The following is a 16,599-nucleotide window of genomic DNA, read 5'->3' on the forward strand; positions in this document are numbered from 1 at the left end:
GCAGTGATTTTGAAGCCCAAGAAAATAAAGTCTGTCACTGTTTCCATTGTTTTCCCATCTGTTTGCCATGAAGTGATGGGACCCAATGCTAAGATCTTGGTTTTTTGAATGTTGAGTTTCAAGCCAGTTTTTCATTCTCTTTCACCCTCATCAAGAGGCTATTTATTTACTTCTCACCTTCTGCCATTGTAGTGGTATTATCTGCACATCTGAGGCTGTTTATATTTCTCCCAGCAATATTGATTCGAACTTGTGATTCATCCACCCCAGCATTTCGCATGATGTACTCTGCCCATAAGTAGGCAGGGTGACAATATACAGCCTTGATGTACTCCTTTCCCAGTTTGGAACCAGTCCATTGTTCCATGTCCAGTTCTAACTGTTGCTTCTTACCTGCATACAGGTTTCTCAGGAAACAAGTAAGATGGTCTGGTATTTCCATCTCTTTTAAGAATTTTCCACAGTTTGTTGTGATCCACCCAGTCAAAGGCTTTAGCTTAGTCAACGAAACAGATGTTTTTCTGGCACTTCCTTGCTTTCTTCATAATCCAACAAATGTTAGCAATTTGATCTCTGGTTCCTCTGACATTTCTAAACTCAGTTTGTACATCTGGAAGTTCTTGGTTCAACCACTGCCAAAGCCTAGCTTGAAAGATTCTGAGCATAACCTTGCTAGCATGTGAAATAAAATAAATTTTATGGTAGTTTGAACATTCTTTGACATAACTCTTCCTTGGAATTGGAATGAATACTAACCTTTTCTAGTCCTGTGGCCACTGCTGAGTTTTCCAAATTTGCTGACATATTGAGTGCAGCACTTTCAAAGCATCATCTTTTAGGATTTTAAATAGCTCAGCTGCAATTCCATCACCTCCACTAGCTTTGTTCGTAGTAATGCTTCCTCAGGCCCACTTGATTTCACATTCCAGGATGTCTGGCTGTAGGTGAGTCACCACGCCATGGTGAATATCCTAGTCATTAAGCCCTTTCCTGTATAGTTCTGTGTATTCCTGCCATCTCTTCTTAATCGCTTCTGTTAGGTCCTACCATTTCTGTCCTTTATAATGCCCATCCTCACATGAAATGTTCCCTTAATACCTCCAATTTTTTTTAACGAGATCTCTAGTTTTTCCTATTCTATTGTTTTCCTCTATTTCTTTGCACTGTTCATCAGGGAAGGCCTTATCTCTCCTTATTATCCTCTGGAACTCTGCATTCTCTTGGTTATTTCTTTTCCTTTCTCCCTGGCTTTTCACTTCTCTTCTTTCCTCAGCTGTTCATAAAGTCTCCTGAGACAACCACTTAGGTTTTTTGCATTTCTTTTTCTTGGAGATGGTTTTGGTCACCATCTCCTGTACAAGAACTATGAACTCCGTCCATAGTTCTTCAGGCACTCTGTCAGATCTAATCCCTTGAATATATCTATCACTTTCACTGCATAATCATAAGGGGTTTGATTTAGGTCATACCTGAATGGCCTAGTGATTTTGCTTACTTTCTTCACTTTAAGCCTAAATTTTGCAACAAGGAGCTCATGATCTGAGCCACACTTAGCTCCAAGCCTCGTTTTTACTCACTCTATAGAGCTTCTCCATCTTTGGCTGCAAAGAACATAATCCAATTTCGGTATTGACCATCGGTGATGTCCATGTGTGGAGCTTTCTCTTGGGTTGTTGGAAAAGGGTGTTTGCTATGACCAGCACACTTTCTTGACAAAACTCTGTTAGCCTTTGCCCTTCTTCATTTTGTACTCCAAGACCAAACTTACCTGTTATTTCAGGTATCTCTTGACTTCTTACTTCTGCATTCCTATCCCCTATAATGAAAAGGACATCTTTTTCTTGGTGTTAATTCTAGAAGGTCTTGTAGGTTTTCATAGAACCAGTCAACCTCAGCTTCTTCGGCATCAGTGGTTGGGCCACAGACTTGGATTACTGTGATGCTGAATGATTTGCCTTGGAAACAAACCAAGATCATTCTGTCGTTTTTGAGACTGCACCCAAGTACTGCATCTTGGAGTCTCTCTTTGACTGTGAGGGCTATTCCATTTCTTCTAAGGTATTTTCCCACAGTAGTAGGTATAGTGGTCATCTGAATTAAATTCTCCCATTCTCATCCATTTTAGTTCACTGATTCCTAAGATGTTGATGTTCACTCTTGCCATCTCCTGCTTGACCACAGCCAGTTTACCTTGATTCATGGACCTAACATTGCAGGTTGTTTTGCAGTATTGTTCTTTACAACACTGGACTTTACTTTCACCACCAGATACATCCACTACAGAGTGTCGTTCCTGCTTTGGCCAGCCACATCATTCTTTCTGGAGCTATTAGCAACTGCCCTCTGCTCTTCCCCAGTAGCATACTGGACACCTACCAACTTGGGGGCTCATCTTCTGGTGTCATATCTTTTTGCCTTTTCATACTGTACATGGGGTTCTCCAGGCAAGAATACTGGGGTGGGTTGCCATTTCCTTCTCCAGTGGACCACATTTGTCAGAACTCTTCACTGTGACCTGTCTTGGGTGGCCCTGCACATCATGGATCACAGCTTCACTGAGTTACACAAGTCTCTTTACTATAAGGCTATGATCCATGAAGAGGACAGTATTATTGTTTTATTCCATTTTAAAAGTTATACACACATATGGTTATATTTAAGTACTCTGAAAATGTCTGCGATCAATAATATGTGATTCTTTTGTAGTGCGATTTCAAGCTGTGGCTTGTCCAGTAGTTATGTATGGACCTGAGAGTTGGACCACAGTGGGATTATAGGGAACCTTAAATACCACAATCTGGGCCCAATTCAAGGTGGGGAAAAAGAAGCCACACAGAATTTGAGTGCAAAAAATAAATATAAAATTTATTAAAACACCCACAATATTTTAAAGATACCAGGAGTAATACAGTTCACAAACCCAGTTGTTTGTGTAAATTATAATAAAATACAAATCAAAAAAGGATACATACTTGCAATTTCTAGGCACCCTAAATTAAATCTGCTGAAACACTGGGGGAGAAGGGAGGGCAAGGAGGGTAGCTCAGGAGGCAAACCAATAAAGTGGGAGGAAAAAATATTAACAAAAAAGTAAAAATTATACAAAATAAAATTATCCGCATAAATTTACTGTACTAAGAATATCTACAGTTTAATAATACACATCCTATTGCCTTGAGACATTGCAAAAATCTACCATTCATCCATCAACCCCAGATAAACTTCATTTCAAGTAGCCACAGTTACAAAGTCAAGACGGAATATTCAAGTATGGTTGTTAAGTTCACCTCCATTGGAAGCCAAGTAACCAAACAGGAATTCAAAGAGAGAAGAAATAAAACACATCAAAAAGCTACAGGGGTTCTAGATTAAGTCTAATGCATTAATATGCCACAATATGACCTGCCCTTGTTTCTTTAATTAGAATAGATGAAAAAGAAATTACATCACTCCTGTTTTTCTCCTCCTTTTTTCCCCTCAAAAGAAAAAAAAAAAAAGTACCGGAACCAAGAAAATTTGGATATTCAATGAGCCAAATAGAATTTTTAAAATCCTCATGTGATAATGATGAGTTATCCCTGAATGACAGGTAGTCAAAATGAGAAAAGAGAGCGAACAACACCACTACAAAAAGCATCCCTGATATCAGAAGAGGAGCAAACGAGGAAGTAGGCCAATTCTCACTGATTCTTAGGCAAAAAGCAACTGTAGACCTTGCATTTCTGTGCTGCAATCTCTGCTCAGGGAAGAAGCCTATTGCTTTTCTCTTGTTGGCAGCTCTGCTGAAGGGCTGGGAGTGCCAAGACAGGGCCTCGCACATGGAAAACTCTCCCTGTGCGTGTGAGTGCGTGCGGGACTGTATAACCTATGCTGGGGGTATGCAACTTGAAAAATATGCAGGTTGGTCCAGGGTATGTTGAAGTTGGCCATGTACTACAGCAGATGCAGCTGGTTAATAAAAATAGGTTGTGAGGGAGTCATTTCAAATGACAGCAACAATGACTGAAAAAGCTCAATGAGATGGGCATAGGAAATTCACATTTTATTCAAAAGCAAAACTTAAAAGGAAACAAAATAAAAGTCAACCACAGTCCTTCCTCTAAGCATTCTGCCATTTTAACTGAAGAATGAAAAATAAAATGACCCCAGATTCTTCAAGGTCAAGTAGGTCATCAAATGGACAACCTGTATGTATCAGACCCTCCTGGAATCTACTTTACCAAAGTTGTCATGATGTCCTGTTTTTGAGGTATTTTAAAAAAAAATTATTGTGACAGTGGATGACACAAAATGGAGCTTCCTGTTGAATTTTTAAAATATCAACTTTTGTGGACCCAAGAAGAAATTTAGAATAGCACCAACTAAAAACAGCCTCAGTGGCACCAAGTGAGCAAAGCTCCTTCCTTTAGTTTGAACACAAGGGGATACCAATGAGAGGCAGAAGCAATGCTGGGGCAAAGGCTGTGAGGAGCAAGGGAATGAGCCCCCTGCCCACCACGGTCCTGGCCAGTGCTGGGGAGGAAGGAGGCCCATCCAGCCCACCCTGGCCTGCAGAGCACCTTTGGAACTCTCAGAGACATCTAGTCAGCACCCTGGACAGCGGAAGAAAACCGTGTGGGCTATGAGAATGCCCGCCACATTAGAAGATACAGGAGCACCTGACTCCCCTTCCTCCAAAGAACCCCCCAAGACCCCTTCACGCTTCCTTTCTTGATAAACCCAAGAGGACACATGTGAAACCAGCGTGCCCGCCACCTCCAAGCCAGGCAGGCCCACTCCCCGCCCCAGTAAGAGGGCTGGCTGCCTTCGAGACTTGCCTTTCTGTCTGGCCAGCAAGGGAAGAATAAAACAAAACAGAAAAACTGCTCAGAGCAGGTTCTAGCACGTAAACAGAAGTCTAAGGAGACAGCACCAAAAGGGGGGCGGGGGAAGAAGCCGAGAGAGACTGGAGCCCACCTTGTTTTTGGTTGGTTGTGGTTTCAGAACCTTGATAGCACCTCAGCAGGACAGGATCAGGGACAGTCACATTAAAACACCATAGCACCATTTTATTTAGACTATTTCAATTCATAAAAATGCTTCCTAGTCCATAAAACACACTTCAGTAACAAAAGGAGAGAGACTGGTTGAGGCACGTCGGGGCTATCATTTTAATTTTCCGCAGCACTGCCCTGGTGTGAGATCTGGCGGTGGTCAACTTCATGAAGCCTGGCTGGGTTCTCTTAATGGAATCAGGTTACCATCTACTCACTGTCACCCATCCTCGCATACCCAGTGCTGCCGGGTACAAAGCAATTAAGATCTGCTCCTTCTTTCCTTGCTTCAGCACTTTTAAAGTCCCTTGCTCTGCTAACTACTGTTTCCAAAAGAGGCTGGTGAAAGGACCAAGAGGGGCGGGTATGATCTCTTTCCATGCGCACCTGTCATCCTCAGTGAGACGGCAAAGCAGTACCCATGAAGCCAGAGTGTGGGAAACCTAGGCCCTGCCAGAAAACACACCAAACAACAACAAAAACAAGAAACCTCAAAAGCCATGAGACACTTCAGTCAAGATTTCTGATGGTTAGATAACGGTTTCTTGAGCTAGCACCAGTTATTTTGCGAGAACCTGCCGCAAAGCGATTTTTTAATTTTAAAAACCCTTAGCACAAAACTTTGCAAGTACTGTCCTTGCATGCAAAAAAGGCAGGGAAAATAAAAGAAGAACCAACTGTCTGCACTGCATGTGGATGGCATCCGTGGACAGGGCACACTGGGGGAGATGGCTCTAGCGCTCCATCATTCCTGTTGCTGTACTATTATTCCTAAAACTTGGTCGTGCTGTTAGGTTCTTTAGTTGCAATGGCTTTATTTTTCTTCTCATGATAAAAATGTCTGTTAATCATCTTTCAGACTTAAAAAATGATAGTGCCCGTAAAAAATAAAAATTCGATTTTTCTCTTTAAGAAACCTTCAGCAGCAAGGGGGAGGGGATAAAGAGCTGTGCATAGTTACTTTTTAAACATACGTCTAAAGCATGCTAATTTAATGACTGAGATTTGAGGTAGGTTATACATGTAGTGTGTAAAAATCAGCATGGGCTTGAGCATGGCAACAGCACCACCTAATCTCTGAAACACCGTTCTGGAGGGCATGGGGACGTCCAATGGAGACTGCCTCTTGACTCACTTCTCAGCAGCCTATTTGCTAATCTAGAATTTATGAACCAAAGGCTGTTTGGGCTGGGGCGGGGGGGGGGGGGCGGGGGGGGAGGGACAGGCATCACATGCTTTTAGATTGTATTGGTTTCTCCTTTCATCTAATGGCTTTGCTACCAAAGGGTGATGAGGGGAAGAGTCTACTGAGCACACGTCAAGGAGATCCATACATGCCAAGTATCAGAACCACCTGGGTTACACGCGGGACCTTCCAAACCAACAGCCAACCTGGGGCTTTCCCGGGTCATACAGACGGTCACATTCTCCAAATGTTTTGTAAAATATTGTATTTCTTGTTTAAGATAATTTAAAATGAAGTTTTCAAGGCACCCCCGCATCTACCTAAGCACGGAGTCAAATGAGACCTGCATAAGAGTACTGATGCGTTAAGCAAAATAGCATTTAAAGGACCCAACTTTTCCTCAAAACTAGAAAATCAGCATGCTCATTAAAGACTCTGCTTCCTTTAGCTTGTCAAACTGAAGGTCAGAGGTTTTCCTATAAATCTGAGTTCTGAATAATTCGAAATCCTGATAAGCTCTTGGGTATTTATTTCAAAAGCAATAATATTTCATTTTTGTCCTGTAAAATAAATGCAACTTTACAGAATATGGTAAAAGTGAAGGCTAGACAAAGCACGTTAAATATTCAGCTACTATTTACAATTTCTCCCACAATTACATGTTAAAACATACTTTATTCAAGTTGCTGTTTAAATCTAGGCAAAAGTGCTTAAAAATTTTTTTTCACTATTTACAATTAAAACCAGACCACATAAATGCTTAGGATATCTCACAGCGACTCTCCGCCAGTGCTTCTGGAACAGTTACAGTAAACACCCAGCGGGTCAATTCTCAGCTCTTACACAAGGCACCTGGAAGCTCAGGAACTTGCCTTTAGCATCGTCATCTGATTGTTAAACTCATTTTATGAAGACCCACATCTGAATAAAACTGCTCAATAAATATCTGATGTTTATCTCAGGGTTTGGCTGTCCATCACTGTGTGGCCATATTCCCCTCTGTGTTCTTCTGAAGCCTCTCACGCACCACATACACCCACATGGGTAGCTGGACATCATTTCTGCTAATACCACAGGAAGAACAAACACTCCAAGAAGTCTGACTTGCTGTCGACGGATGTTGCTTCCTACCTGTCAGGCCCAACCTCTCTTAACAAATGTCAAAAAAATTAAGCACCACATTCTCATTTCAAAGAACTGAACAAATGCACCAGAAATTTTAGAATGGGCATGTTCAAGTGGGTGGAGAGGGGAGGAAGGAAAGGAGAAAACGACCAAATAGAGAAATGGCACCAAATAGGGAGGAAAATCATAGCTACCTGCTGAAAACGTTTGACTCTTGCATTTAAAAATTGTTAAGTGAAGGCCCACTCCTCAAATGATAGCATGGAGGGGGTGGGCTCAGGTGTGAGGCATGCACCATTGTCCAATGTGAAATCCAGGGATAAGGAGATGCGTTCCTGCTGTCACACCGCTGTGCGGAGTTCCCGCGGGTGCGGCCTGCCCGACCAAGGAAGTCCCAGCACAGCACGACAGCACCAGGCTCTGCGCCAGCTTTTCACAGCTTGGGTTCGACTTCTTGTTCTTAAAGATACAGTAGCCCTTTTCAGTATCAGCATCGACTCTGGAGGCATTTTTTTGTTTGTTTTAAAACCTGCCACTAAGACAAATTCCTTCAGCCAGTATTCATTGGCTAGTCAGCTTGGTGGAAGAAGGCTCCTGAGAACCTCTCGATTCCAGCTCCGTCCCGAGGTGCTGCCGAGGGGACCACGGTACCACGTGACTTGATAGCTAACGGACAGAGAGGATTCAGTGTGGAGACTAGCAAGCTTGAAGCTATCTACTTCCCACCTGGTTTCAGGGGAAATCTATGCCAGCATCTCAGGTGCCTGGCCTGGGGTACGCCTGCCCCCCGTACCCGACTCCAAGCCGGTGACTGGAAAAGGGACCCCAGGTGTTCCTCTACAGATTCTCCCATCCTACTGAAGAGGATGGAAGCCGTCCTGAGGGCTCCCTCCCCGAAGGGAAGGGTGTCTGTCAGGGGGACGCAGTGGGTGGCTACAGCCTGCACTTGGCTCATGACGGGCCGATGGCTGAGAGACCCTCGTCAGCTCCCAAGAGGGCCAGGCTCACCGGGCCCAGCCCAACTGGGCAGGAATGAGTGCTTCTGGCCTTTCCTGCCGATCGTCTACCATTACAATTGTCACTTAAAAAAAATCCAATAAATACACATTTTAAATGGAATTTAAAACTACTCCTTTGTGAAAGGACACTATAAACTTTCTTTCCATTATTGTGATATACAAGGATAGAGTTTTAAAAACAAGAGAAAATAAAAGCCCCCCAAACAAGGGAGGGAAAAAAAAAAACCAATGTGGAGATATAAATATTAAGATCACGAAAAAAATCACCCGACAGCCGTAGTTTCTTCTTCAAAGTGCTGGGGAAGTTGGGAGGGGCGGTAAGGGTGGGGCGGGTCAGTTCTGAGGTTTGGACCATAAATACATATATATGCGTATCTATATATGTATATATAGATAAAAAGACTTCTGCACCCCCAACCCGCCCCCAGGCGTGAGGGCGAAAGCACCACAGAAGCAGCTCGGGCCGGGCCCGACGCTGAGGTACGCTGGCTCCCTGGCACCCTGGCACCTAGACCCAGCGGCTGTAGGGGCCAGTGACCTTCGTGTAGGCATAGGAGGACACGGTGACTGCTGAGTCCGTGGGCATGGCCAGCGCCTGCCGGGTGGGGACCATCCCCTTCTTCTCCTTATGCTGGGACTCGGGGACCATGGCGCCCCCCCACTTGCGCTTCTTCCCATAGAGCTTGGCCTCCTGATGGCCCAGGCCCAGCCGGGCGGCCTCCTCCTGTCGTGCCCGCGCCCTCTCCGCCAGCTGCTTCATCTTGGCCTCCCAGAGCGCCAGCCCGTGGTTGGGCTGGTTGAGGTTCTTGTGCTGGTAGAAGACCAGCGATATGCGGGTGGGGTGGCAGCGGTTGGGCTTCTTGAGGGGCGTGGTGGCGTGCAGCTCCCGCCGGGCACACTCGATGAGGATGGAGCCGTGGGCGGGGGCCACAGCCACGCCGCCGATGTTCTCGTCCAGGAAGTTGTGCTCGCTGTCCGACCACAGCTCCTCCTCCTCCTCCGCCCCACCGGCACCCTTCTCCTCCTTCACCGTCCCCTTGTTTGGGGACCCCTCTGCCATCCCCTCCTCCAGGCTGAAGGGATCCCACAGCTTCTCCTCGGACTTCAGGGCCCCAAACAGCTTCTCACTGGGGCCCAGGGGCATGCCGAAGGACTGCCAGGCTTTGTCCAGCTGGCTCGCCCCCGGGGTTGGAATCCTCCCCTCCTCCCCTTTCAAGGGGCTCCATAGCTTGTCTTGGAATCCAGGACCACCTTTCAGGGCGGAGCTGAAATCCCCTGCCCCTACCCTCCACGGCTTCTCAGTCAGGCCGGGCCCAGCCAAGGCCGAGGTGTTGCTTCCAAACTTGCAAGGGCTCCACGGCTTGCCTCGCAGCCGTCCTCCAGGCTGGGGGGCTGGCTGCTGTCCCTCGCCAGGAAACAACCCCCACTGATGCTGGCCATCAGGGAAGTGGGAAGGGGTCAGGCAGGCACCCCCAAAAGAACCGAGCTTATCAGGGATAACGGCAGAGCTCTCCACAGGAGGGAACATGCCCCAGCTGCCACCCACGCCGTTAGTCCTCTTGGGGGACATGCTTGGGCCTCCTGAGTACTGTCCCCATAGATGACTGGGACCCCCGTTCTGAGATGCCTCAGGCAAAGGTGTTCTGCCCGTCTTGCCAGGCTCTCTGGGTACAGATTCAGTGTGGAGCAGTGGATCCACTGGCTCCTGCTTGATGGATCCGTTGTAGCAACTGGAGCTCTGTGCAAAGGGCGAGGGGTCCCTGGACACCGGGTGGATCTGGGGGGCCTTCGGAAGCAGATACTCCTTGGGGCCTGGATAAGCAGGCTGCTGGTGGTGAGAAGCGGGGTGGTGGGTGTCTGTGGGAACAGCCTGACCGGGCAGCTCGGCAAACTCAGCACCACCGTAGGCCGGGCTCAGGCTGTTGTGCAGAGCGTGGAGGTCTGGCTTCTTCTCAAAACTGCTGCTGCTGCCACTGTGCCCCCAGGCACCAGCACCCAGGAACTGAGAGGGGAAGACCGGGTTACTGGATGGAAAGCCGTAGTAGCTGAACGCCGGGAGCGCGTACTTGGAGTGGAAGCCGTTGACGGCGGCCAGGCCGGGCTGTGCATAGTGTGAGTGGTGGGAGTACACGCTGTTCACGCTGTATGGGTCGGAGGGCCGGCAGCTGCCCAGCACCGAGTAGCTCTCCACCACCGTGTTGCCGCTGTACTTGAAGGAGCTGAAGGGGCTCTGCGGCTCCACCTTGAGGGAGGGTTTCAGGCTTTGCTGGGACAATCCACCCTTCAGAGAAAGGCCTGAGGAAGACAGGAGGTGAGACAGAGAAGGAGCACAGAGAACCACCGCCACAGAAGCTTCCTCTCCTCCTGAGAGATTTCCTCAGCCAGGCAGGCAAGACGCGTGAGGCTGGGCTTGCTCCCGGCACCGCTCAGCTTGGCCTGGCCCCGAGGAAGCCCTGGGAGAGCGGCTGGCAGAGCTCTCGGCCCCCCAATCCAAGCGGACCCCCACCTGTCCTCACTGAAGTGCCCCTGTGCCAGCTGCTGCAGAGATCAGGGCTGGGGGACACCCGGCTGCCCTCTGGGAAGACAGGGGACCTCCGTGCACTTGTCTCCCAGGTGCCTCCCATCAGGTCTGGGGTCCTCTGTCGCTGACTGACAAACCTGATGGTTCAGATGGCTGAGAGATTCCGGTACTTTTCTGTCTGGAATTCTATCTCAAGGCAGGAAGAGGGGTGGTAAGGGGCCCCTGACCCGACGGCACTGTGCCACCCCTGCTGGGCACCCTCTCCCCACACACCTGGGTCAGTGGTGATGCCAGCCAGCTCCAGGGCCTCCTGCTTGATCTTCTCAGGAGTGCTCAGCTTCTCCTTCTGAACCTTTTTCTTCTCGGCTGCCGCCTTCCTGGCTTCAAGCTGCCGCTGGCGGCAGGACTTGGCAGGCTCGGGCAGGCGCCGGACCTCGCGGGGGAAGGCGGTGAGCACCTGGATGGCCCCACTGCCCACCTTGGCGTTCTGGTTCTCCTCACTGCCGAACTCGTCTGTGCTGGCCATCTTGTACAGGGGGAGCACGTGCAGCTGCTCGTCCTCAGGGATCTTGCCCACGCAGCGATTGTCTTCCTTGGTCAGAGTGCAGACCTGCCTCAAGCAGAGAGAGGGGTTGGGGAGGCCTGACACTGAGAGGGAGGGGCTGAGCGGCCCACATGCAAGGCTGTCCCCTTCCCCAGACAGTCCCAAGCCCAGCTATCCATTATCACTTTTCAGAGTATCTAAAAAGCACACTTGTCTTGCTTTATACAGCAATGGTATCACCAACATTTAGAGTTTGCTTGACAGTTTTCAGTGCACATCCATTCACTTTGCCTAATAAGGCTGAGAAGGGATGAGATGACTGGCTCTGGGTCAAACAGCCAGAAAGGGGCCAGGTCAGGACAGGGAGATGTGCTCTGCCCTCCACTGTCATCACTGCCAGAACATGTCATTACCCAGAACTTGGACCTTCCACCATTATCCTTCTTGCCCTCAACACTCATCTCCTTTTCTTCTTAAAATTGAAAATTGTACGTGCTGGTGGTAGAAAATGTACAGCAACACAAAGAACATGAAAATTAGCTCCATAATCCCACCCACTAGAAATAACCCATACATATACTTGGTCATAGACATGCTCACTGTTGTTTAATAATTAAATAGGATCATTTATGCAATGCATGTGCTGTGTGCTTAGTCACTCAGTTGGGTCTGACTCTTTGCAACCCCATGGAATGTAGCCCACAAGGCTCCTCTGTCCATGGGATTCTCCAGGCAAGAATACTGGAGTGGGTTACCATGCCCTCCTCCAGGGGATCTTCCCAACCCAGGGATCGAACCCAGGTCTCCCGCATTGCAGGCGGATTCTTTACTGACTGAGCCCCCAGGGAAGCCCATATTATGCATACAGCTTTAGAATAACCTTTTCTTACACAGTATATCTTCTTACATGTTAGATATTCTTCCCCAATACGACTTAAGAGCCACACTATATCAATGTGTTAACCGCCTTAACTAATCCCTCATGACTATTTAAACCTGTTTCTCATTGTTTCCTATCGTAAGTAATACTTCTATTCTTTCACTGAATTTTCTAAGATACTTAATTCCCTGGGATAAACACTATGAAGAACTGCCACATACTACCAAACTGTGCTCCAAAATGATTTAGCATCAGTGCTTCACTCACACTGGCAGAATTTTCAAATTTCCTACACTTTTGTTGACATTTTTGCCATTCATTTAAAACTTTTCACTTGTTATCAAAATGTATCTCGCCACTGGAATATGCTTCTCTGATTACTAAGGTGGTCTGATTTTTTTTCTGTTTACTCTTTTTACTCTTGTATTGACTATATTTTATTTTCTGAATTCTTGGATGTTCTAACATTTGGGGCCTTGATCTTGAAGGGACTGACCCTCCCCCTAAGACTGCATGCTCAGTTGCTTTAGTTGCGTCTGACTCTTTGCGACCCTACGGACGTAGCCTGCCAGGCTCCTCTGTCCGTTGGATTCTCCAGGCAAAAATACTGGTGAGGGTTGCCATGCTCTCCTCCAGGGGATCTTCCCATCTCAGGGACTGACCTGCATCTCTTACGTCTCCTGCATTGGCAGGTGGGTTCTTTACCTCTAGCGACACCTGGGAAGCCTAGCTAATTCCTATAGGCAGCAAATGACCCCCTGCCAATGCAACTTTGATACATAAACCAACTATCCCACCCCAACCATCTCCTTTTTCAAACTCTCACACACCAAATACTCTCCCTGTCTTAAATCACCCCATAGAGACCACCTCTAAAGCCCAGAGCCTGAAGAAATTATTCAAACTATCCACCCTAAACTTACTCAGCTTATTTATCCTGCTTTGCTCATTCCGTTTTATGAAATCCCCGATAAAGCTGTGGGCCATTCTCTCCCCTCTCTGCCTCCTGACCAACCCTACTGCTGCCCAGTAAGCTGCCAAATTAGCACGCAAAGGCTGTAAGTGTCCTTATCCTGGGGCCACTGCACAAAGCTGTATTGAGGACACCCTCCCTGTGGTTTACGGAAAGGAGTCTGAAAGTACTGTCCATCTGCAGGGGGCTGGCTAGTAAACGGTGACAGAGCCACACACAGAGCCTTAGAACATGCTGAAGTAAACTGATATCCACCAGCCCAGAAAGCTCTCCACCGCATGCTCCTGAGTTCAGGGAAGCAAGGTCATGGAACAGCACATACACATGTGTAAAATGTATACAGCTGTGCACACACACACATATTCAGGTATCTGAATGGATGGCCATCACAATGCTAACAGGTTATCTATGAGACATCAGGCAATTTTTACTTCATACTTTCTCATATTATTCCATTTTTTTTTTGTAATAATTGTTCAGGTAGGAAAAAATACCCATTATTCATTTTGGAAAAAACTTATTTTTCACTGCATTCTGGAAGCTATGGGATCCAAATAACCTGAATGTGCTCTTATCGCCCAGTGGTCTGTCCTCCTTCCCTGCTCCTTTCCTACTCCTAACCCTGCAGGGCCCCCTCCTTCTCTGTATTTCAGCTACGAAGTCCTCAAGGTGCAGTGTAGACAGAAGCCTGCCTCATCTTGCTTTTTGGTCTTGGACATGGGAAAGGGGGACAAGATGGGGAAGTGGAATCCTAGGGTTAGGCCGTTCATCCCGTGGGGGCAGAAGCTACTGCGTCTAGGAGTTCCTTTTTAGTTGGACATGCCAGTGCCCTTGTCTCTCCCACAGCCCCCCGGGGGCCCTGTCTCCCAGGGCCTAGGTAAAAAGCAGAGAAGAGAGCCACATCACTCCTTCCAGGGTGCCCCACCCAAGCCCAAACCTCCTCCCTTCTCCATCTTGTACTCACTCTTCTGGGACCTGCATCCAGGCTCATGGCCCTAATTATGAACTAAGTGCTCTCTAGTCTCAACTTCATTTCTCTAGACCCTTCTTTTCCCAGCCTACTCTACATCTCCGCCTGGACATCTAGCAGGCATCTGAAAACAGAATTTTCTTAATTTTTAAAAAAACTTTTTAGTTTTATATTGCAGTACAGCCAATTAACTATGTTGTGATAGTTTCAGGTGGACAGCAAAGGGACTCAGCCATACATACATACACACACATCCATCCTCCCCCAAGCTCCCTTCCCTCCCAGGCTGCCGTAACATTGAGTCAAGTTTCCTCTCCTATACGGTAGGTCCTTGTTGGTTACCCATTTTAAATACAGCAGTGTGTACCTGTCCACCCCAAACTCCCTGACTATTCCTTTCTCCCATCCTTACTCCCCAGCAACCATAAGTTTGTTTTCTAAGTCTGTGAGTCTGTGTCTGTCAAAACAGAATTCTTGATTTTCACCCCAAACTGGTCTTCTCCTGATATTCTACATCTCAGTAAATAACACTAACACTTGCCTAGTTGCTCAAGCAATTCACACAGCCCATGTCCAGGCCATGAGCAAAAATACCCTCAGCTATGCCTTCAAAATCATCCCAAACCTGTCCAATTACTCCCACCGCCACTCTCACTTCTGCCCAAGCTCCGTCTGTCACCTCTGGACAACTGTCCCGGCCTCTACCTGGCCTGCTTGCTCTAGTTCTCCCCCACCCACCCCTACTGCAACATATTTTATTCTCCATCTGCAGGAGCAAGAGAGTGCTTCTGACTTTATAAGTGAGATCTTAGCATTCCCAGCTGAAAAGCCTTCCAGGGCTTCCCATCACACTCAGAGCACAACCCAGAGCCCTCCCAGCCTCCCATTCCCCCTGCAACCCCAGCCCTGCCTGCCCCTCTAATCTCACTCCTCTGAGCCTTCGCCTGTGCTGGTCCTGGAGCCCCCTACCCCCACCCCCACCCATTCGGTCCCTTACCTCCACATCTCTGCTCAGGTGCCCCTTCCCAGACAAGGACAGCGTCTGTGCTCATCTCATCCCTTACCCTACCGTTATCTTCTCCTCACAGCCTTCATTGCTACTGGACATTGTATCACATACTTGGGCAGCACACTGTCCATTTTATTCCCCAGCATCTAGAGCAGTACCTGGGGCACAATAAACATTTGCTCAATGATTGAGTCAAGAGACTGTTTGGACTTAAATCCAAGTGTTCAGAGAGACCTGGAACCACACTTCAGCTAACTGGGGCACACTAGGTGCCCAAGAGGCTGCATTCTGCAGCATCCACCCAAACCAGCCCTGTCCCTGCATTTCCCAAAGAAGTTGGCAGAAGCAGGCAGTGTGGCAGGGTCTCTCCCAGCCTTGAGCCCACCTACCCGCACAGAGCAGGTATGTGCCCCCTCCCAGGGTCATCTCATAGGCGGGGCTGTGACAGCTCACAGGCTTTCTTACCACTGTGCACCCGTTGTAGAGGTTATGCTGGTCCTTGTGGGCGTGGGCACAGAAGTCCATGCAGGCTGTGACCCCTGAGAAGGGCCGCCCTTCCTTCAGCCCCAGACGGCAATCAATCGCTATTTCCTCATTGGTCACCTGCGTAGATTGCCAAGGAGAGCTGCTCAAGCGACCTGAGATGAACGGCTCTGACTTGGCATGGGGGAGGCCAGGGGCACAGAGGGGAGGACGGAGGGAGGAGGTTAAGGAACACAGCTGTCTTGTACGTGGGCTGCAGGAGGGAGGTTTTATGGCTGAAGCCCCTGCAGGGGTTACTTCCTTCTGGGTTATCTCAAGTCCCCCTTCCCTCATCTACGGAGTGCAGAGGTAACTGGTGAGAGAAACTCAAGCCTCCTCAGTAGAAACCAGAGCAGAGGACATGGCGGATTATGAAGGGGACAGAGATAAAGACTAAGGATAGAGGAAAGACAGTCCGGGGGGTGGTGAGCCTGGTGTAAACAAGAGGTCTTAACAAAGACCTACATCGCTGCTGTAGCACTGGCTGGGCTTTTCCCGTCAGGAGCCCACTCTGCCACTGCCACACAGCAGGGAGCTGGGCAGAGATGGGGAGCCACGTGGGCAGAGAACAGCCCAGGACCCAGTACCTGGTTCTGATAGGCCTGGGGCGCCAGCCGCTTATACAGGGGAGCAACTTCGGTGGCCAGGTCCTGGAAACTCTTCCGGAGCACTTCTTCCTGTGGAGACAAGAATAGTCACACACCCCCAGAGCAGCTCTGCCTGGTAAATTCTGCACCCTGGAAATCCACCTCCATTCTAGAACCTCTGCTGGGCTCCCAGTGGCAAGGTGAGAAGTAAGGGGCCGTCAGGTATCTTA

At 48.2% G+C, this 16,599-nt stretch overlaps 1 protein-coding gene across 3 annotated transcripts in view; it reads right to left on the bottom strand.

Moving 5' to 3' along the window:
* Window positions 1-2,838: 2,838 nt before the first annotated feature.
* The window catches only part of TET3 (tet methylcytosine dioxygenase 3), a 110,710-nt gene continuing 96,949 nt past the window's right edge, over window positions 2,839-16,599 (bottom strand). For all 3 annotated transcript variants that reach the window (XM_040223847.1, XM_040223849.1, XM_040223850.1), the window contains 4 exons: window positions 16,370-16,459; window positions 15,726-15,863; window positions 11,158-11,494; window positions 2,839-10,658 (listed from right to left, as the gene is read on the bottom strand). In XM_040223847.1, coding sequence (XP_040079781.1) covers window positions 8,872-10,658; window positions 11,158-11,494; window positions 15,726-15,863; window positions 16,370-16,459 — 2,352 coding nt within the window. In that variant the 3' untranslated portion in view covers window positions 2,839-8,871. The remainder of the gene's footprint in view (window positions 10,659-11,157; window positions 11,495-15,725; window positions 15,864-16,369; window positions 16,460-16,599) is intronic.

The sequence above is a fragment of the Oryx dammah genome, unplaced genomic scaffold, assembly GCF_014754425.2.
Source record: "Oryx dammah isolate SB20612 unplaced genomic scaffold, SCBI_Odam_1.1 HiC_scaffold_25, whole genome shotgun sequence".
NCBI classification, from domain to species: Eukaryota; Metazoa; Chordata; class Mammalia; order Artiodactyla; family Bovidae; genus Oryx; species Oryx dammah.